This window comes from Corvus kubaryi, unplaced genomic scaffold (genome assembly GCF_017639235.1).
Source record: "Corvus kubaryi isolate FWS band 111438036 unplaced genomic scaffold, C.kubaryi_AGA036_p1.0 37256, whole genome shotgun sequence".
Taxonomy (NCBI): domain Eukaryota; kingdom Metazoa; phylum Chordata; class Aves; order Passeriformes; family Corvidae; genus Corvus; species Corvus kubaryi.
The window spans coordinates 8,871,068-8,894,228 of NW_024581076.1; the positions used below are offsets into that span (position 1 = coordinate 8,871,068).

At 39.8% G+C, this 23,161-nt stretch overlaps 2 protein-coding genes across 5 annotated transcripts in view; one reads left to right on the forward strand and one right to left on the reverse strand.

The window, feature by feature from the left end:
* The window catches only part of MTMR6 (myotubularin related protein 6), a 29,759-nt gene extending 15,488 nt beyond the window's left edge, over positions 1-14,271 (reverse strand). Inside the window, exons 1-7 of one of the 2 annotated variants that reach the window (XR_006015344.1) lie at positions 14,053-14,271; positions 7,525-7,641; positions 5,415-5,577; positions 4,327-4,484; positions 3,492-3,620; positions 2,303-2,437; positions 1,098-1,230 (exon numbers count right to left, since the gene is read on the reverse strand). Coding sequence is in view for 1 of the 2 variants with exons in the window: in XM_042023988.1 (XP_041879922.1) it covers positions 1,098-1,230; positions 2,303-2,437; positions 3,492-3,620; positions 4,327-4,484; positions 5,415-5,577; positions 7,525-7,641; positions 11,546-11,569 (859 nt within the window). In the remaining variant the exon portion in view is untranslated. Of the gene's footprint in view, positions 1-1,097; positions 1,231-2,302; positions 2,438-3,491; positions 3,621-4,326; positions 4,485-5,414; positions 5,578-7,524; positions 7,642-11,545; positions 11,660-14,052 lie in introns of those variants that run through there. The other variant, XM_042023988.1, reaches the window with a different exon arrangement.
* A 107-nt stretch (positions 14,272-14,378) lies between these two features.
* The window catches only part of NUP58 (nucleoporin 58), a 39,392-nt gene continuing 30,609 nt past the window's right edge, over positions 14,379-23,161 (forward strand). For 2 of the 3 annotated variants that reach the window (XM_042023992.1, XM_042023989.1), the window contains exons 1-6: positions 14,379-14,488; positions 18,300-18,439; positions 19,758-19,796; positions 21,229-21,381; positions 22,393-22,527; positions 23,012-23,122. In XM_042023992.1, the coding sequence (XP_041879926.1) occupies positions 14,379-14,488; positions 18,300-18,439; positions 19,758-19,796; positions 21,229-21,381; positions 22,393-22,527; positions 23,012-23,122 (688 nt within the window). The remainder of the gene's footprint in view (positions 14,489-18,299; positions 18,440-19,757; positions 19,797-21,228; positions 21,382-22,392; positions 22,528-23,011; positions 23,123-23,161) is intronic. The other variant, XM_042023991.1, reaches the window with a different exon arrangement.

A 23,161-nucleotide genomic window follows, 5' to 3' on the forward strand; every position in this document is an offset into this window, starting at 1 on the left:
ATATGAAGTCTGCGAAGCTTAACTGTGTGATGCACACACTTCTGCATCAGACATTATTACACAGTAGCAGGCCTCCCAATAAAAATAAAAATAACAATTAAGATTTATTAGCTAGTTTTCTAGAATTGAACGTATTAGTAAGAGAAAGGGGGATTATGTCAAATCTAAAAACTCAAGCTCAGGATCATGCTTCTCATCTTTCCTTTAGGAAAAAAACACATGCAGGAATAACCAGAAAGATATGTATTATCAAAGCTCAGTAGGATTCCGTGCAGAGGGCCTGAAGAATAGGTTAGCAGCACATCCAATCAATGAAAGTGAAGACTACACCACTAGTCTGTAAGATATCTTGATTAATGTAGCCAGGATCCCTTCATCAAAATAGGCTTCCATACAAGCATAAACGTTCTCCACGACTGGAAATACTTGCATAATTCTAGAAGCCAAGCACTTACACAAGTATTGTCTGTCAGGTGTGGAAACCTCACTTCTGCTACTGTATTCTAATCTCAGTATTGGTACTCCACAAAATGTCTTAAATTTTCTTTCAGCTGTCTACCTAAATAAAATATTAACACAATTATGAACACATTTCTGCCTCCCCATTTTCACCACCAGGAGGCAGGCAGTGGTATGGTGAAGTGGCTCTTGTTTCCTCCTGCCCCTTCTCTACAAACACCTACAAGCACTCAAGCGGCTCACCAGGTCAAGGAGCTCAAATGTTGTACATATGCTTATTGTGAATGCTGTGGAACAAAGTACTCCTTGAAGAAATGATATTCTGTAAATGAAAATGTATCTACAGAAACACACTTGGAAAACACAGCAGTCTTTCTCACTGACATACTAATAAAGTTCACTAAAGATGTATGTGCCATTCAATTTTCTTCAAAATAACCCCATTCAGTTGGGTTTACAGTTTGAAGGTCGAGGTTTAAGGTAATTCATTACCACAGAGCGCAGCAAACTGGTTCTAAACACACAGCTGGAATAAAACATAGAAATGTCAACGCAGTTTGTGAAAGCTACTACTAAAGGCTTCAGAAAAACACTTATCCTGTTTTCAAATACACTGTTTTAGTACAGTTAAAACATACCTTCCAGCAGTTTTTGCAGGCTAGATCTCATTACATGAATATTTTCAATGCCAACAAACTGGAACCTGATGTTTGAGTAGTTGTCTTCGTTCTCATAGCCTTTCCCAGCAGCTCTGTTAGCCATTGCATTAAGCTTAAAAGAGGAAAATAAAAATACTGAAAAACATTATTGGGATAAAAATATTAAATTAAGAAACAAAATTCAAGCAATTTCAATTGAATACATTGGGGAAAAAAACACAAGAGCACATAGTATAAACAGATTCTAATGCACAATTTGTGGCAAACCAGCTTGAAAGCACTGAAGAAAGGGACAGTATCAATATAAAAAAAAGAAATAGTCTATATTTAGAACTGATACATCTGAATAATGCATTTAGTAATTTCTATCCTCTTCTCCAGATTCCTAACTAATAAAGCTTTACTTGTGTCCAAACATTTCTGAGCAAAGACACTACAAAACAACTCATCTACAAAGGAAAGAGTAAGACCCAGACATTTTCAGCTCCTGTGTTCAGACACTTGAGTGAAATTAATACTAACTGAAATGCTGATGGGTATAAAGAGTGAAAGTTACCCACAGATTGTAACACAGGTCGTAACATAATTCAACTTAATTTATTAACAGAATTTAATTTAATTAAACAGTGATGAAGTATGATGGTGAGGCACTGGAAAAGTGCCCAGAGAAGTTGTGGATCCTGGAAGCGTTCAAAGCCAGATTGGACAGAGCTCTGAACAACCTGGTCAGAGGGGTTGGAGATGATGTTTAAGACCCCTCCTAACTCAAGCCATTCTATGATGACCTCAGAATGTTACAACAGAATTTCCCCCACTTCCTCCTTTCTGAGACACAGAACATAGTATTCTCTCCCATTCCAAAAAGAAACCCCATCACAGCTCACCATTTCATGAATTTCATTTCAAACAGTTAAAGTACTTGGATCCCACTCAACTATTACTTCTTAACTACGATTTAAGTATATTTTATATGCACCTCTCAAAATTCAGTGGATTCTAGCTGACTACTGGGACAGGTTCAACTTCTTTAAGAAAGCAAGTAATTAAACACCTGAAGAGAGGCCTAACCTTATCTTTAAACCATTTTTGCTTATACTTAACTCCAAATTTTTCAGAATTACACTCTATCCCTGTACTCTAATGTTCAGGAGGAGAGGCTTGTCTGTAGCACCCAGAGTACCTACCTTCGGCCTGGTATCCATCACGTACATGTAGCGATTTGAAGGATTTGCTTTACTGATGGCTTGCAACATGTGCTCATCTTCCAGGCACCTGGCACTGAAACCTGAGAGAGGTTGACTGCATCTGCAAATTGCAGCCTATCAGAGACAACAAAGAACAAATTAGCATCAGTTTAACACCTGTACTTGAAGTGCTTTGCAGAATCTCAAAAAACACTGAAATGAATTGTTTCATTCAGCCGATAGCACCAGGAAACTGAATAAAGTTCAGGTGTTCCAACTTTTTAAGCGCATCTCTTGGAAACCTTACAACACAGTACCTACATCTTAAACCTACAGGTTCATCAAAACAGTTTTTCAGGTTCATCTACACGGGCAAGGTATCAGTTTACATAATGGACATAAAAACTCACAAAAGTACAGGCTGGAAAAACTACACTTTAGGAAAGCAAGCTACTCCCTTAATATGGAATGAATTAAGTGTGGTTTTATTAATGCAGACATTATTTTATTATTGCAAGTGCAATTTGTTATCACCTAATGTAATTTTTGTAATGTAATTTTCAATGATATGTTGTATTTCAGAAGGCATCAGCTACCTCTTCCAATGTTTAAATAATAACATAATTATGTTTAAATCCATCTAGTAGCTTCACATTCATCAGTCAAGATCTTTAACTCACCAAGGTGACAGTCCTCTCCTTCCACAGCTGAGACTCATACATGCTGCTTTACATCCCTCTCTGCAAAATCTTATTTCCTACTCTGTAGGGTTTTTTACCTTGCAAATAACTCCTTAAGGAACCAATTCTGTTATTTTGTTGGTCCATCATTGGTTTTGTTTAGGTTTTTTTCCCACTATCTTGACCTAACAGATTTTATTCCTGATACACCAAGGAAGACAGATCCCTTAACAGAAAGCTATCTTCAGTTACCTTAATGTTAGTTCCTGAAAACTTTAGGAGATTCGACTGATTATCAACTGATTACTTAAGGATTTCTTTTAAACTGCCTAGGCTTACTCAGCATCCTGCTAGGCATCACTCCTGTCAGCTGTATTCAGGGTTATCCTGAGTCACACCCTTGCCACACAAGCCACTGTACTTGAACCTCCTTACCAGCCCTTGAACTACTGCCAAGTGTTGAGAAACACTTTTCAGCACATTTGCAGCAAAAGGAAGTCACGCTATACCTCTTTATTTTTGTGATAATATGACAGCACTGGGAATCTTCCTTTGCTTCTGAACTTGGAGCTACCAACAATTATGGGCTTGCTTGCAGTTCTGGGAACATAAAGTTCTCTAGGATAGGTTTCACAAATCTGAAAGACACAGACAAAAACGATTTTATGGGGAAGGTACAAAGTCTGCCCTAGTTTTATTGTATTCAATTTGAAAGATGTAAGGTGAATCAAGACACAAAGGATAAACACTACCATGTTTCTTTACACACATGTAAGTAACTCAAAGGAGACAAGCCATGGATAAAGTAGAACAAACTGCTATCCAAGTTACACAGCCAAGCATCACCATACCAGCATTCATTCTCAAACAGGCAACTCTGCAGTAGAAATGCTAAGAATGTGTTTCAGATAAAATACTGCAATTATTTCCCTCTTTTTTAGTATTTGCAGACCACAAAGTAAGATGAAATCTAATCTCAGAATCAGCCACACCACCACAGCCAGCACTGCAAATGCTGAAGTAGAATCCTGCTCAGTTAAGAGAGAGATCACAAAGCTGCAGAGCTCCAGAATCACTGGGGCTGAGCTTCCAACAGTAAAGTATACTCTCCAAACAATCCCAAAGAACCCATGCATCCATGCACACATGCTCTCTCAATGAGGCCTCAGGAAAAACTTCAATCAGGAAGTTGTAAGATTGCACACTGATTAAGGAGTTAACTCTCTCTCCCTGCAAGTTTTTGCTTGTATTGCAAGCCAAGTGATTTCATAGTATTAGGCTGTTTTCTGTAGGTCTCATCAGAAACAGATGCAGAGCAGAATGTGTTTCCATTACAACACTTACCTTGTAATCACGATTTGCATCAGACAACTGCCAGTAAGCATTTGGCACTCCCATTCTCTTATATTCTTCTGCTAGATCAATAAGTTGCCAACCTTTGACTTGCTCAGATTCATTTTGTTTTGGATTATAAGAAAAGGCATAGAGTTCTTCATATTTTGCTGAAAGGTAAAGAATATGTAATGGAGAGAAAGTCTCAGGCTTCAAGATTCACAGAAGCAAGACTAAATAACAGATACTTGACACGTTTGAAATATCTATTTGCAACTATCCTACAGTTAACTGACACAATTACAGATACTTAGTCAGAGGTAGGTTATGAAAATTTTCCTGAGTGTGCTTGACCTATTTCAGAAGAGACATTTCTAAAGCCGTAAGGGCAAAGCACAGGTCACAAAATGAAGACTGACAAACTTAAGGCAAAAGGCAAAATTATTAGAAGACTTCACAGGAACTTAAAGAACAAATTATTTTGGGAGGCAAGAACTGAAATTTATACCTACTGACCTTTAAAACACTAAATTTTAAAGTTTCCCTGAAAAAATAAAAGCTTTCCAACATTTTGTTTTTCCTAGTATGCTATTTACTTATCACAGATGACACTTTGCACTGTTCTAAACACAAAGCAGAAAATGCAAAAGACCATACTAAGTGACAGAAGTCTCTTGCAAAGCTGAATTGGTAATGTTATTCTAGCATCAAAATTTCAGCTTTATTTTTGAAACTGCATGAAATTAGTAACAACTGATTTGCTTAGTGGGTTTTTTATCTATGAAACACAATTAAGAGAGACTACACAAATTTATAATCACAATTTCAGGAAGAACACTAGAAATGCAAAAAAAAAACTAAAGGGATCTCTCATGCTGTTAAGAAACATTAATGACATACAAAAGCCAGACAACAAAGCCTCTAAATTTTTATGCAGATTAATATTTAATCAAAAAAACTATTTATATACCAAATCCATGTAAGACTTTACATTACACGTGTTTAAAAAAAATAAATGAAAGAGACATGGTTTACACACACACCCCCCAACTTGTTATCCATGCATATACTGCAAAGGCTTTTTTAGCTACAAGTATTACCTGTTCTTGATAGCTGAAGCAAAGAGTTATAAATGTCATGGCAATCTCTCTCTCTGGGTACAACAAAGTGAACTATCCTGAAGTTCTTGCACTGGATGACAAGGGGGCAGCCAGAAGTAGTCAAGGGAAGTTTTTCCACTGCAGCAATGTGATGATGTAGTATCTGTGACATACAAAAACTCACAGAGTAAGCATGCTGATGAAAAATAAGAACAGCATACTGTTTAGATCAGCAGATGTAAGACAACACACTAAGCAATGCTGAATATGGATTTTGACTAATTTTGTCGGTCAGTTATAAAAAGAAATACATTTAGAGGCAGAAATCCAAGAATGCCATTTTGATCAGGATACTAAAATTTATAAAAATTTAATTATTCTCTTCTGTCATTTTGAAGTGTTACCTAGTGTTTGTAAGAAACACTAAATATCCTTCTAAATGCAAAAGTGAAATGTAAAACTCCAATGTGGTTGTTCAGTCTTCTTTTAACTTTGTTAACTGACAGGCTTATATCTCATTAGGCAGTGTCCAGACAAGATATCTATTTTATTAAAGGATCTACAGGAACATACTTCAGAATTTTCAGACAAAATAAAGCAAGTAAGGGAAAAGAATTCAATGTTTGAAAGATAAAGAAGATCCTGAAGATGTCAGAACTCCAGTATTTAACATCTACAGAAGAAACAGGACGTAAGAAAAACATCTCCTATATTACTTGCTGTATTAGATAAACATGACAGTTTCTCAGCTAAATGTTTATGACCACTTTAACAGAACTGCCACAGCAATGGACATACAAAAGCCTTCCGTAGATTTATCTGTGTGGCAAATCTACACAAGATTTAGGTAAACACATGGAAAGTAACATCTGTTCAACTGTGGGAAGAAAGGGCCAGATACATTACCTCAACTGAACAAGATGTTCTCGATAGAATTTCAATTACTTCACTGAAGCAATCAAATCCTCTTAAACATTGATCAGAATTTGACAGGCATATGAAAACTATGCTGCCAAATATGCATTTACAAAGAGACTATCATGGAGACATTATGATAATTATATTTGGTATTTGCATTATCATCAAAAATGCAGTACTTGGAGTATAGGTTCAATTTCCCCAAAATGAAACCTTTTAATGTAGTGCATAGGGAACTGCAAGCAAGCAATGCTTCTGAACCATGTTGTCCCCAAAAACCCATTCTGTAGGAAAAGATAACAGTTTGGTTTGTACAAAGTTGTACGTTGTATCCAAGAAAAAATAACAGAAAAATAAATTTTCTTGAAAGCACCACAAGGCATTTAGTCAGATAACCAAGATACAGGATTAAGGGTAATCCAGGAAAATACACCTACAGAAAAAAAAAAATTATAACCACAGCCAGGGAGATGATATTTCATCCTGGAGGATGAAAGACTTAAGGCACTAACTCAAGCCAAGTGGCTGGGCTCCAGTGGGAGCCACAACTTGATCTCCACATGTATGCCATCAGGGCACTGAGCATAAAAACTAATGGGAATTACTGTACTAGCCAGCTTTGACTGCACAACACTGGTAATGGTCAACAAAAAGCTGTGGCCCCATCTGAAACCTTTTATTCCAGAGATGAACACTTGTGAAGAAACAGCTGCTTACTGCTCTAAAAAAGTGCATGTTATCTTTGATATTCCACCAAACCCGAGATCTTAGGATTTTTGCTATCTCATTTAACCTAAATACAATCTAATTACAATGTAAGTTAACTCTGAAATTTTAAACCTGATGCTTAACCTATGTATCAGGTCTCCCACTCCTGCCTCAGAATTATGGTGCCAGTCAGTTATTTAAAGAAAACCACTACACATGCATTCAGAAATACCAGTTAAGGCTACAGAAGAAATTACAGCAGCTTGAGGAAAAGTCAAAATTTTCAACATGACCTGATTTCAACTGCAGCAGTGTCACGCAAGAGTATAATCTGTGAACCATTAACTTATTATGATACCATGAAGGAGGAGAGTAGAGGTAACAACAAAGAACATTTTAGTAAACAAATTCAACCTTAGATCAGGAAGAACAAATGCATCTGGAGAGCCCATGCCTTTAAGCTGCAAGCATTCATTATCCTTACCCACGTCTCTCTCTGGCTTGAATCTATGAATAACAGATGAGTTGCTGTAAGGTACAGAGTTCCCGTCAATGACTTATTGCTTGTGCTGAACCTATCCAGTAATTTCACTTGCTCTACCTGTAACAAAAAAGGGGAGTGGGGAATAAAACTTAATTTTTAATTTTTGCAGAGATGTAAATCCTAACTTAGCAAAGGCTTTGTCAGTTTGTGCAATAATTTTGAAAATGGTAGGAAACGTAACACAGCACACACAAGGCTATTCGGGCCAAACTACAGTGGTCACAAGCTTTGAGACCAACTAGTTCAAATATCCTGTTTCATTACAGAAGTATTAAGCTTTTTTTAGTTTCAGGCTTTTTTACAAGGAAGAATTATTAATTACTAAGCTTTTAGGCTGCTTCCCCAAAAGACAGCAAACATACACTAAAAATTTCCTGTTATCGAGGTGCCAGCACTGAATTAACAGCTGATCTCAGCAACATGCTTTATTGGCTGTCTGCAGGCTCCAAGACATATAGATTATGCTCTCCTGATTTCAATTTTAGCTATGTACTGTCTTTTATAAATTCTCCAACTTCAAAAATCTATATTATTATAACCTTGCCTCATAGTCAAAACACATTCTTAACAAAATGCAAACATTATACTAATAATTACAAAAACCCCCTAGAAATTCAAGGACTGTGCTGGCATTTGAAGCAGATAATTCAGGCCTGAGCCTCACAAGGGCCAAGGACTCCTGGTATTCCATCACCATTGTTATCTCAACCCTGTGGAAAATATTTCAAAAGAAAAATTATTTCTAGATAGCCTGCATTTTATCTGCTCCTCCTAACTTCACGGGCTCCACAGAGTGCTTTATTTGAACCAAGCATTACCCGATTCTTTGTGTGCAAGAACAGGAAAGGAGTGCAGCGAATGGCTTATCTCCACACATTCCTCTATTTCTTGGCAGCACTATCTCGTTAATGCCAAGTTAAAACTATGTGCTACCATTAAATGCATGGCAGAACGCCAAAAACTTCCACACCAGCAAGACCAGCACCCAGAGGAGGCAACAAGGAAGAGCCCAAATCTACTGTGCTGATGTTAAAGCAATTTTTAATTCCTATGTACAAATCTATCTAGCATTTACCTACTAAAGGTACATACAAAACAGAAAAAACCCAGGTATTTCTTATGATCGAGAAAGGCCTAATTTTGCTTTTGAAAGCTAAAAAACCAACTTAACAAACACAAAATAGAATGAAGGAAATACAAATGTATACTAGAAATCAACACTACGATAATATTCTAGATTTCAGTTTAGAAAGCTAAAAAATTGGAAACTACATGCCTCAGTACCTTAAAATACATTTATGTTGAAACCCCCAAGGTATCAGTCCTCCGGTATAGAGTGGCATAAGTGAATACACCACAGCCAAAACACAGAATTCATACTGGGCAGGTCTGCAGCAATAATTGCTCCGGTACCTGGCACTGCACCTCCCCAGCAAACTGAGAAGTGCACAGAAACTGCTCCAGCTTTGCTCCAGTAACACAACCCACAAAATCCTGGCATGCAAGGTTTCCTTCACCTCTGTGTAACAAGGCAGCTTTTCTCAAAGCTGTATTTCTACGTTAGATGAGGACAGCCATTAGTGCTCCAACTTCCACCTAAATAGGTAAAGTCTTCAAGAATTCTGTAAGCTAAGTCATAGATAAACTTTTCTTAAAGACAACTGAAGTGCTATTTAGATTCAGCCTCCATAGATGACACATTCATTTAAACCTGATTCAGGTTATTATACAGCTTATTTTTTTGTTGTTTAATTTCATTTAGCAAACTAAGCAAAATTTTCCATCTCCAATAGAAATCCAGCAGTATTTTCACTAAAACAGATTTGATGTCAAATATACAAACAGATTTGACTGAAGAATTTTCAGTCTTTTCTACTACATTTTGCTTTAAAATATCCTTAAGGATACTAAAGATTCACGGTAAAACCACATATTCTTAATTTCACCACCACACTTAATAAATTGAGTTTGATCATTTGTTACTACATAAATATAAATATAAAACTCTCAGAAGTTATTTTTAAATTGACCTCACTTCCATATTCAACATAAATCTGTTGGACAGTTTAATTTCACAAAAACCTTAACTTAACTTCAGGTAGCTGTGTTGACAGTTTTAAGAAAATTTTAACTTCACCATTCCCAGCAAACTGAAGTTGGAGGAGGTATAAAACCTATTCCATCACCTTCTCCTGGGGATAACAGCTGCCCTGTACAGCAGTTAATTTACACAAGACAGCACTGTTATTTCAAGTTTATTTCACTATGACTTAACTAAACTAAACTGAAAAAACAGGAATGCCATCAGAATAGACAAAGCAGGGATGTCTCAGAACAGTTGGCATGAGATCCAACTTGAACCTACACACAAATTGAACTTTAAAGACCCACAGTGCAGGTTGTACTTTACTTTTCTTGCTTCCTATACCTGCAATGCTCTCTTATATGCATTTTAATCCATCTAGGTATTCGATAAACCAACAGCTTACAAAAAGCTAAGCAAGAAACACAGTTGTAACAAAAGAAATACCACACTATTTCTCACCATGACACTGATTTTTTAGAATGTATAATTTTTTTTTGGTATGAATTATAAAAATAATTCCTTCAAGTAGTAAGTCTTGCATCTTACAAACTGTGTTCAGAGCTCATTTCTCTCTTCAGTTATATTGTTATATGAAGTATTTTTTTCCTTAGCAGTGCTCCAAAAACATGCAGAAACACAATCTGATGCAAGGAAGTCAGCAACCTGCAGCCTTTCTAGTCTCAATTTCAGGTCTGAAACTTAAACAGCTACTCTGATCATCAAGTCTCGTTGGCCTTAGTCTAGCTTTAATTTCAAAATCAGCTACTGACTCTAGCAATACAATATTAAGATTCCAAACAAGGACTTACATGTTTATAAATAAACAGGCTGATAAAGAAACTTTATCTCCAATCTGTCAGCATGGTGCAAGATTAATAAAGTGCCACTAACAGTAATTTCATCAGAGACCTTCCTTCTGTTTCACATATACACGTGTATATGAAAAATAAAAGTAGCTATACACATTTATATAAAAGTTACGTAAGCTGTTACTCAAAAAATTTAAAAGTCTGTTCCTTTATGTAATTATTGGTTATAAATCCACTATTTGGACAATAATATGAACACTCCTTCTCTAAACATATCTATAAATCCACTTTAAAATCAGACTACCACGTTCAGGAAGTAATCACTTGACAATTTCCAGGACCCAAGAGACAGAGGGAGTCTTTTCAGCAACCTTTGCAGTCAGGGATGATGAGCAAGGTGAGAAAAATACTGTTAGAAATTTAATTCCATAAAAGCTGTGACTTAAAAACTTTCTTAAAAATTAGTCACAACAAGAAAACCTTCCTTTTGCATCTTCATTATACAAAGAATACTAACATACTAATAATAGGAAATAAAAGTCAGAGAAGTCCAAAATGTCAACTACAGCTTGGCTGGCATTTTTTTAATAGCCTAACACATTACACATGCACTGACGGCCTGCGTATTTAACAACACACACTAGAGTCTTCAAAAACAAAAAAACCAGATCAGTTGTTTTCACAACCGATTTGCCTGCAAAACTAGAAAAAGCTGCACAGAACCATATCCAGAGCACACAAAACAACTGCAGTCCTCTCCCAGCTCGCTTCTCCTGCTCCCCACTCCACCACAAAACCCCCTAAACCAGGATTTTTAGCGTCTTCCTCTTATTACAGACATGGGGCCCCACTGGAGCAGCATGCCCCGAGCCCTCCACCCCTTCGAGCGCCACGGGCCGCTCCAGAGCCCCGCGCGGGGAGGCACGAGCCACAAAACAGCAGGAGGGAGGGAAAACAACAACGCCCTCGCCCGCAGCGGCCGCGATGGGCTGGGCAGGCCGTCCCGGCCCCACAGCTACCGCGGCTCTCCTGCCGCCCCCCGCCCGTGCAGCAGCACCGGGAGTACCTTGGTGGTGCGGATGTGCTCCATGGCGGTGCCCCCCCGACCACAGCCGCCTCCCGCCCGCCGCCGCCACAGAGCCGGGCCGGCAGCCGCTCCGGCTGCGCTTCCGGGGCGGGGCCAGCGCGGCGCGCGCCCTTCAGCGCCCCCGCGCGGCGGGCGGCGGGAGCGTGGGCAAATGACTGGGGGTAAAACGGTACCGGTGAGGAAGGTACAAGGGAAACACGGTTGTTACTCCCGGGTGGGAAAATGACTGAGGGTAAAACGGTACCGGTAAGGAAGGTACAAGGGAAACACGGTTGTTACTCCCGGGTGGGAAAATGACTGAGGGTAAAACGGTACCGGTAAGGAAGGTACAAGGGAAACACGGTTGTTACTCCCGGGTGGAACGCGGTCGGCGCACCCGACCTCCCACACACAGTATAACCCAAGGGGGACTAAACGGAGGGCGGAGCAGAGGGGAGAGAGACCCCGCAGCCAGGCTCAGTCGAAATCCTTGCAGATGTGGGGACTTGGTGGTGCTTTCCAGCTGATAAGCCGCACAGCAGCTGAAAACCAAGGGAGATAAAGAAAGAGGTCCTGCTGTTGAATCAGCAGCCATGGTGAAATCTCTCTCCTTGGGCTGATACATGTTCCCATCACCAAGTTATTTCAAGTACTATCCTGAGATACCCCCCTGCCAAGGTACGACCACCCCTCACTGAGTAAGATACATTACTAAAGTCACTCAGTCTCCACCTAGACATAAAGGAATAATATAAAAGTGAGTTAAGAGTGAGAAATTAGGGAAGACTCCATCATAACTTCTGGGATCAGTCAATGGGCCAAACCTGTCTTCTACCCCATGGAGATGTCTAAGAATTGTACCCGTGCGTGCTGAATGATTATCTCCTCCTAGCTTTTGTTAGGGATTACAGTTTGTTAATATATTGCTTTGAATTAATACATTGCTTTGAATACATTTTTGCAGTCAGATACTATCCCAGGTGGAAGGAATAAGACGAATGTGTCTTTACAAACAGACCGTGTGAATCCACTTGTGGATAGGGCTAGGAACTTACAGATAGGGAAGCAACAGAAGAAACTATTAGTTCTGCAAAAGGTTACTAATCAACACAGACCCTTGCTCAGCCAAGGCAATGTTAAATTCCTGAACCTAGAGAAAAAGAACAAAGACTTAATAGAATTATTAATTGTTTCTTTTTCTTTCTTTATATAACAGAAGGGGAGGTGCATATTAAAGGGGGGCATAGAGTAGGCGATTTGGGAAGTCTGTACCTTCTGAGTACCTCAGCCAGGGGGAAGAGGGTGATGCACCTGGGGAACTTAGGACAAAAAGGGGGCTGCGTCCCCCAACAATTTAAGAGACCCCATGGGAAATGCTCCATGGCCTCTCCCTTTACTTGAATAAATTACAGGACTCCTCTGTCTCCTTTTTGGACATAAACCAGTGGCATCTTGGATTAATTTTCCTAATAACGGGGTGACAGTAGGTGTGTGGGAAATGAGCCATTCCCTGGTTACCCAGGCCTCTGTTTCAGTCTGTGAGTCTTGCACATGAGGATATTCCTCAAAGATGGTTCTTTTTGTTGTCTCTGGATGTGCCTCCAGAGACACGTGCCTAAACAGGGCCCCTCTGAGCCAGTTGCCCAAGACCATGTCCAGGCAGTTTTTAAGTATTGTTAGAGATTCAGACTCCACCACCACTTATTTGGGCAACTTGGTAAGTTCTCAGTCCCTCTAGCAGTGTTTCCTGATGTTAAGATGGAACCTCTCATATTTCAGTCTGTGCCCACTGCCTCTGGTCCTGTCACTGGGCACCGCTGGGAAGAGCCTGGCTTTGTGCTCTTTGAACCCCTCCCTTCAGGAATTTATGTACATTATGTAAGTGCCCCCTGAGCCTTTCTAAGCTGCAGACTCCCAGCTCTCTCAGCCTTTCCTCATATGAATGGCATTCCAGTCATGCACACAAAAATATGGACTCACCAGGATCCTTTCCCTGACCTGCTGGCAATGCTTTGCTGGTCGACAGTGGCAGAACATGAGCCAGAAGCGTGCACCTCCAATCCTGTGTTCAGTTCTGGGCCCCTAACTACAAGAAGGACATTGAGGGGCTGGAGCGTGTCCAGAGAAGGGCAACAGAGCTGGGGAAGGGTCTGGAACACAAGTCCTGTGAGGAGCAGCTGAGGGAGCTGGGGGTGTTAGCCTGGAGAAAAGGAGGCTCAGGGGGGAGCCCTGAGTTCTTATCGCTGTCTACTACTGCCTGAAAGGAGGCTGTAGCCAGGTGGTGGTCAGCCTCCTCTCCCAGGTAACAAGTGACAGGATCAAAGGACACAGTCTTAAGCGGCGTCAGGGGAGGTTTAGGTTGGAAAGACCTGGAACCCAGATTCCAGAACCATGCAACAGTAGGAATTTCTTCACAGAAAGGATGATTAAAAGAAAAAAGATTAAACATCAGAACCGTGGAGAAGCCACCGTCCCTTGAGGTGTTTAAGCGACGATATGGCACTCACTGCCATGGTCCAGTCGACTTGGTGGTGCTGGGGCATAAGGTGGACGCACCAATCCCAGAGGTCTTTTCCAACCCAACTTCCGGGGGTTACTGTCTCTTTAAGGGCCGTCAGGCCGTCCCGTGGTGCACTGCGGCGGGCGCGCGGAGGGGAGCGTGGCCGGTGTCCGTCCGCGCGCTCGGTGCCGCCGCCGCTCGCTCTGCAGTTGGTGGCGGGCGCCATGCGGGGCTGAGGGGCCGCCACCCCACGACCGCCCGACCTACTCACCCACCGACCCGGCCCTCGCCTCCGGCTCCCGGCCCCGCTCTCCGGCTCTTCCCGCCGCCGCCATGTCTGCGGGCTTCTCCTTCGGCGCGGGCACCCTGGGCTCCACGGCGGCCGCCGGGGCAGGAGGAGGAGGAGCAGTCGGGGGCTTTTCCTTCGGAACCGCCACGCCGAGGTAACGCGGCGCCCCCACCCCTCTCGGTTCGGCCGTGCCGGCAGCCCCCCGCGGCCTGAGGCTGCCGTGCGGGTCCGGGCCCAGCCCGAACCAGGGCCCCCCGTGGTGCGGAGGGTCGGGGTGGCCCGTGCGTATGTGTGTGAGTGAACGAGCGAGTCCCTGCCCCGGGCTCGTGGCTCGGCGCTTCGCCCACTCCTGGAGGGGCCCGGGGCTCCGGCAGTCCCGGCCGCAGGGCCCTTGGTGCGCGGGCGAAACGGCTGCACCGTGTCTGCTCCGGCCTCCTTGCCTTGTCTCCTTCCCGGCGTGCGCCTTCAGCAGAAACGTAGGGAGCGACCTGTTCAGCAGCTAATAATTAAGAGAGTTGTTCTTATTGTGCTTTGGTTTGGCTTTGGATTCCTCCCTCCACGGTTCACCCTGCCGCTCTGAACGCAGGATGTGAATCAGTTGTGTATCCAGGTTTCTCTCAGAGTCAGCCTGAGTTTGTGTCCGCGGCGTGGAGCACTTTGATGCCAGAGCCCACGTGTTCAGTGTCCAAAAGTGATGTTCCGTACGTGTTTTCAAAGTTAGGTTCGATCTTACACTTTCGGACAAAAATAACCTTGTGTTTGGCGTACAGTATCTTAGAGGAAAAGGAGATCTTTGTGCATATGATATACAGCAGGCTCTGTACTCAAAGCGTTATGGTTTAGGCTTCTCAGAATAACAGGTAAGTCTTTCTTGTTGGTGGGGGTTTTTCTGTTTTCTGTTTCTTTGCACACAACTGGACTAGCAGAGCCTGTTTATTCTGACCTGCTTGCTGTTGTACTTCTGTTGAAGAATAAGGCTTTTATGGGACTTTGTGTCAGAGATTTTCCCAAACGTGATCAGAATTGATCACTGTAGTGTAAACTAAATGGACAGGGGCGATTACTCAAGGGAGATTCGCTTAAGGTGATACATTTGGAAATACCTGTTAGAAACGTCAGGAAATAGGATTGTGAGATGGAGAGAACAGAACATCTGGATCTGAAGGACATCCATTTAATCCTTGGATTAAATGGCAGTATTGCTTCTTTGGAAACCCATATGAGAGGGAACAAGATTTCTGAGTTTCTTGTAATAATGTAGATGTTGTGGTTGTGACAGATTGATGACTTTCTTGTGTTATTGCTGCTTGCTTTGGGGGGAGGGATTGTTTGGGGATTTGGGGGTTTTGAGGTTTTTTTGGGGGGGGTGTTTTTTGTTTTGTTTTTGGGGTTTTTTTGTTTGGTTAGTTTTGGGGGGGTTTGTTTGTTTGTTTTTTGGGGTTTTGTTTATTTTAACTCCTGTAGTGAAACTGATGTGGACTTTAGGTAAAGAGTTTTTGCTCTTTTGCTTTATGCCTTCTTAATGTAGGTTTCCTGTGATTAAAATGAACAAGTTAAAATAATATTTTTTAATTCAAAACTATTCTTCTAAACGTAGTGAAATAAGGGAAACTCTTTTATCTTGTTGATATGCACCTTAAAAAACTGCCTGTTGAACTTAAATATTTCTGTTTGGTGGGGTTTTTTTGTGTTCTGTCTGGCTTTCCTATCCCTTAAAAAAAGTTTAATAGGTGCTAAGTAATAGCAGTACGGTGCTCTGCATTTTTGTTCATTTATTTATTTTTACAAGCAGGACCAGTCTTCAGAGCTGTTGGTCAAGAAATATCATAGAGGAAGGGGCCTTCTATCTGCTTCTTGAGCATCCCTATGAGATAGTTTGCTTGAGAACATGTTGGAGACTGTAAGAAGCAGCTGTTCTTCTGATCTGGGTCTAAGATGATATTGCCAGGTGTTGGGAGAAAAAGAATTTGGTTGTCTGGTCCAAGCATAAATAATATATGACCAAAGACTATATTCTGGTAGCCAAAAGCCTTTGTGACCTGCCAGCCTATCTAATTCCTGCTTTGCACCAGTAGCCTTTCAGGTACTTGCACTCTTTTTAGTTGGTGTTCTGCATCTCATGCTTTAGCCAGGTGCAGTGCTTCAATCTAGCTCTAGAATTAAGAGTTCAGGCCTGACTTCAGTGACCTGAGCTCTTCTTCCTTCCATCTGTGTCCTTCTGGCCCATGCTTTCTCCTGCTGGTGAGAATGCTGCCATTACTTTGTTCCTACATTTTTGGATTCTTTCTACCTTGGAAAAAAGGCCACTTCATTTTATTTGTGTTGGTTTGGGGTTTTTTTTTGTCCTCCTATAGTGCTGGGTATCATAGTTTGTAACTTAGCTTTCTTCTATGGGAATGCTGTAACACAAAAAACTTTAACAGAAGCATCATCTACTGGAAAAAAGATGAGACACATAAGCTCTTGACTAGCGAGAGAAGCACCATTTTGTGTGTTTAAGTTTACAAGCACTTAGGTCATGGTGCTGCATTTTGGTATGTTGAAATTTTGGAAGTAAGGATGGCTGAAATGCTCTGGATTTATGGGACAGTTAGTGAGTCTTTGTCCTTCTAAACTTCTTGGCCACTCTGCTTCCCAAATTACTGCCTAAAAAATAACTCACACCTAGTTCTGAACTTGCAACCAACTGGGCTTGCCATGATCAGTTTTATAGATAGTTTGAAGAGTTCTAATTCAAGAGCTAATTGTACCTTTTTTTAAGGATTTACTTTTGTGTTTGACTTGTTATTTTAGGAACTGCCCTCATACAAAAAGAGAGAGGAGATTAGGGAGCAATGAGAGAACACTAAAACATCTGAAAGAAAGAACTCCTTGGCACCTACTAGCCTGAAGTCTAAATTGCGTTTTGTTTCAGTGCTGCTGTTGTACTTAAACAGAAGTGTTTGTGAAAACAAACCCTGTTTCTAAAAAGGCTCACAAATGGGACCGGGAAGTTACTGTTACTCATCTGATAAATTATTCATCTGTTCTTTCCTCAATTAAGAACAAAATTTTTAAAACCATAGACTCATCTGGGTGCTAGTACCTGTAATTTCATTGGCTGGAGATAACCATGATTATTGTATTCTCTTGTGTTCTGTGCTAACTGTAAAGCTTGTTCTCTATTTGGCATGAAATCTCTAAAATGTGTAGTTATCCAAAAGAAATATTAAAGCCTTCATTTTCCTAGGGATGACTGATCTGATTCTCTCTTGTTCTTTCTCTTCACCTGTAAAATTAGATCTGGAAGTTTTTTTTCTGTAACCTTCTGACAGGTAGACAGTCTGAAAAAGTACAGTAGGAATATGGTTGGCACCTGTGCAAAAGGATAGCATTTTGGTTAGAAAATTAATTCATGCTTCAGTGTGTTTTGATAGCAAGATAGTGAAGTTGTGCTGGTGATGTGAATGGTTCTGTATCTCTGCTTCTCACTTAAGAATGAAAGAAAGCAACACTGGTTGAAGTTTCTGGTCAGAGATAACTAACTGGACTTGTAACCTGCTTTGAAAAGATCTTCATACAGATTTGTTATCATCTCTGTGCTTCCTCTAGCATTTGTTCTCTCATTTCAGTAGCACAGGGAGAACAATTAGGCAGAATGAATGAGATATTCTAACACAGGAAAGTTTAAATATCCAAGACGTCTAGTAAGATCTGTCAGCTCAACAGCAGTTGAACAAATGCTGGAGTTAGTGTCAGGGAAGCAATGAGAGTTATGGAGCTGTGGAAGGAAGGAGGGAAATGGGCTCCTTCTTTCTGCTCAGTGTCAGTGAGGTTGGACTGTCTTGCCCAGCTGGGTTGTTCGTGATGAATGGTGTGTTTGGGAAAGTGAATGAAATCAGAAAGAAATTGAAATGGGGGGGGGGGGGGGGGGTTTGTTTTCATTTTGAAATAGAATTACTGCTAATAGTCTTATTTTGTAATAGCTCAACAGGAGGACTTAATTTTGGAACTCTGGGCTCTTCCACTGCTACAGCAACTACATCAGCTCCTTCATTGGGCTTTGGGAGTGGACTTTTTGGATCAAAATCAACCACTGGCTTTACACTAGGAAGCACCAGTACAGGTAGAAAAGAAATCTTATACTGCAGATTTTGGATTCAGCAGTGAAGAAATAAATTATATATATTCAAACAACTGGGTCATCCTAAAGTGTTTACTATTTTATGGTAGTTCTGTAGCTCAGAATATTACTTATACAGTTTTATAAAATGGCTTCATTAAGCAGTTTAAAAGATTATTCATTGAGAATTAAGTGGTACCAGTGCAGCAGAAACACAAATGCAATTGCTAGAAAACTTCCTGGGCTGTGTGTAAATTGTTCTGTAGTTTGAATCCTGGTGTATTTTAGAAATCTTAACTCTTCATCCAGGATACTCCAAATTGAATTAAGATTGAGATATATTTAGATTTTAAAAGTATTTTAAAATTTCGTGGGGTTGTTTGCATTTGTGATGCAGTACTTGTGATTCTACAGTAGTGAACCTTTCTCAATTTGTTGTTTGAGGATTTTGAGTGCTACATGCCTGAAGGAATTGAATATTTTCTTAGGTCTCTAATTCAGCCTATGAACATAGTTTCTTACAGGAGTAATGGACTACAAAAGAATAAAACTTTTCTGACTGGGGGTATTTTTTTTTCAGCCATCAAGCAGACATAACTTAATAATTGCTGCAATATTGCTGGATAAAATAGTCTTTTTCTTGTATGCTTATATGAGTAGATGGGGAAAATTCTAAGAACCAATCTGTTAAAAGTAAATTCAGCAATAGACTGAAAGCTTGTATTACTGTGGTTGGCTACATTGGGGTAATTTTCTTTCAGTGGTTCTCTTGATAATCTAATCAGACGGCTTTTAAAATATGAAATGGCCTAACACTGTGTCCAGAATAATCTCTTTAAATTATCAGTGGGGCAGAAACCCTAAACCAAGACACAGGATTTTACAAGGACTTCAGACTCTGTAATCCTCTTCATTATACTGTAAATCTGATGGTTTACATGCTGGTGTTATGTACTACCACGTGGCTGAAAAAAATACTTGATAGAATTACTAGTTTTCATCTTTTTACCTTAATTTATTTGAAATTTCAGATAATTTACATGTTAATGTGTTAACATTAGCTTCTTTGTTAGCAGCCTCTTACAAAGAAAAGTTATGTTTTTTGAAGTCAGTTGTGCTTTCATTTGTGCTGCTGGTGCTTACCAGTACTATTTTCTGTGTTTGTCTTATTTTCAATACACTACAGAAAAAAACTGGTATAGTAGTTGTCTCATAATGTTGCATTGTTTCAGGATTTTATTTCATGTTTTTTTATTGTCATAACTTCTCCGTAGCCTTCTACTACTGTTCTTACCCTGTTTATTTGTTCTCATTCTTAAAGCAGGAACAGCAACAACTATTGCTACAGGACTGACGTTAGGTAAGGACCTAATTTGGATTTTAATGTTATGCAGATAAAAAAACCCAAGAGACAGATCTTTCTTGAAATGTATAGAGTTAGTGATCATATGTGAGCTTTTTCCCCATTACTAATTGCAGTTTGCTTTGCAGCCCACATGTTAAGGCCATAAATCAGAATGGAGCCCTGCAGTTCTGGGCACTGTTACGTGTTAAAGGATTATTCAATTCTTGTACAACAGTGACAATCAAAAGTTGAACTGTGTATTTATGCTCCCCTAATGAGTTTCATCCTTCAGCAGAGGGGAGGGAGATATGTTATCAAAGAAATATTTATATGGAATTTCTTGATCTAGTGAACCCTGTGTGAACACATCTATTTGGTAATTACCTCTTCTGGAAGAATAAAGAAGGTTGAACTGGGAACAGACTTTGAGGATATTTTTTGTTTCTCTGATCCATCTGTGGTGACTATTTTGCAGCTGTCATTAGAAATAGAGGAGTAAATGAGTTGTTGTTGGCTTGGTTTTGATTTTTTTAAACAGCAGCTGAGATCTGAGGAATAACTGAGCTTGCGTATCATGACTGTTAGGGGTGGAGTTGCTACAAGACACACTTCAGTCAAAGAACTTAGGAAGCCATACTATGAATAAATAGGAAAAAATAGTGTTGAATAAAGAAGCAAATCAAGTGGGCAGAAGAAGGGAGGAGCAGCAACTAACCCAGAAGAGACTGTGTGATATGTAATCGTATGTGGAAGTCGCTACTGTGCAGATGAACATTAATTCTGTTCGCTAGCTGGATGAAATTATGTCATCCAAAACAGACAGCAGTTACTGAGAATACAAAATATGTGTTTGCTGTAGTGGTTTGTGTATGTATTTGCACGCTCCTTTATTTTGGAATAGGTATTCTAGAATGTGAAGTGTGTTCTTACCATGAAAACAACAGGAAGTGGAAGTTTATTGCTTTACTTAAAAATATTCAAAAGTGAACTTTGAGGAAGTAACATCTCAATGTATTTTTCTTGTAAACAAATTGGAAGGATATATGCATTCATTTTGGCATGCACATCTAACTGAGAATTTGTAGTCTGTATTTTGAGTGGTGTTGTTTATAGCTTCATTTACTGTTTGTGTCACCTACTAGATGCTTTTGATGGAAGCTTTTTTTTTTATTCTTCTTACACAGTTTAAAGATTGCTACTAGATATAATTGCCAGTCCAGAATTGAAGCCCACTGGATCCCTAGGAATTCTGGAGTAAAATGTCTGTGCAGTTGATGTAAACCACTGAAATTTATTTTAAAGTTCTCTGGGAGTATTTTACTTGATGCAAGTGATGTTTTGTGCTATGTCACTCATGCTGGTTAAATGAGATGCAGAAGAGGTGGTGAATTTAGCTTTTATTCTCAGAGTGTTCCAAGAGTGATAACTGGTTTTGGGTTTCTTTTAGGCACACCTGCCACCACATCAGCAGCTACCACAGGTTTTAGTTTAGGTTTCAACAAACCTGCAGGTTCAGCCACACCATTTGCTTTACCTGTTACTTCTACCTCAGCGGGTGGCCTGTCATTATCATCTGCTCTTACATCAACTCCTGCAGCAGGTAGGAAAATGTTTGGGGCTATTTTTTGTTTGTTTAACAATAAAATTTTATTGTATAACAGTTCTACATTTATTTTTCTATTATTTACATAATCTTGTACTTAAATAAAGGGGTTCATTGGACTGCTTGAGTTCTACATTTGGGTACCCTAATACAGATAGAATTATGGTTAGTGTACCTAGCAATATAGACAACACAGAGTCCAAGTCATTAGAAGTGTAGCAAGAGCTGATTCACCATGTAAAATTATTTCTCTTATTGTTAACTCTGCTGAAGATTGAAAGCTTCCTACTTGTGCATCTGCAAAGTTTGTAAGATGCCTACCTATTGCAGGTGGCCTGAAATGGTTAACTAGCAGTGGAAATAATGTTTTTCCTAATCACTTCTCATACTGTCGTACACCTGCCACCATATTTAACTCGGCTGAACTGCACCAAGCATGATGGTAATTGAGACTGGAGTTAATTTTTCTTAACCTTACAAGTTCTGCATTTGAGTTCAGCTCTCTGTGCCCTCTGTTAGCTGTCCCTTTATGCTTGTGGTCTTTCTCTACTCAATTCTTCCCTATTCTACTGAAAGTTGGGATGCTTAATTCCAAAAGGCACCTCAAGCTACTATGGAAATGTTGTTGTATCATGTCTTGTATAAACATTTTAATGTTGAACATTAAACACTAAAATTTCAGTATTTTAATATAAAAATCATTATCATGAGTTCCATTATGCTGTAAAATAAATTTTGTGTTAGGTTCTAGATTCTGTAGTGTTCTGGCAGACTGCCAAAATTTTTATATGGTTGCAGGTAAATACAGACTAATTAGGGTTATGCGGTTATAAAGCAAAATAACATAATTCAAAAGGCTATGGCTGTGTGTGAAAACTCTGCAGGAAGTAAAAACGCTTATTATCCAATTATGATAAAGATGCTATTCAGACCTTTCAGTTATTTCAGATTGTCTGTGGATGTATTTGAAGGCAGTGTCTACATGAAGCTGGTTTCCTTTCTCTGCAGGAACTACTGGCTTTACTTTAAATTTGGGTGGTGCAACTGCTCCAACTACAACTGCTTCCACAGGCCTTTCCTTAGGAGGAGCCTTAGCAGGCTTAGGAGGTTCACTCTTCCAGAATACAAGCACAGCAGCAACAGGTGAACATTATTTTAGTTTTTTCCTCTTGTCTCAAAGCAGTGACATTTAATGTCACAGATTGTATAATGTAAGATTTAGTTTATACAAAGTGTTAACACTGTGGAAATGTAGTTTTTAAGTGTTACGGTTAAGAACAGTCTTGCTATCCATGGACAATAAAAATGAAACTGAAATAATTGGCTCCTTTCTTATTCTTAAATTCATTTGTACTTAACACTTCTTAAAAAATGAAAATGCAAGGAAATCTTTGTCACTCCCATAATTGGCTCAAGGAAGTTGATCATGTATGGGGAGAGGGCAATGATACAGGACTGATTCTATCTGTGGAGAAATGGAAAGCTCCTTATTTTTGGTGAGTTTTGGTCTGAATAAAGTATCTCACTATCAGTGTTGTCATTTCACAGCTCCAGAGGAAGAATTTGTGCTATGTTGTAGTCTTGATAACACTGCAAAATGCAAAAATGCTGTTTGGATTTCTTGTAGGACTTGGGCAGAATGCTTTGGGTTTGACTCTGGGCACAACTGCAGCTCCTTCAGCTACTGCCAATGAAGGTCTTGGTGGCATTGATTTTAGTAGTTCTTCAGACAAAAAGAGTAAGTTTGTTTTAAAACACTCCTTTTTTTTTTTTTTTT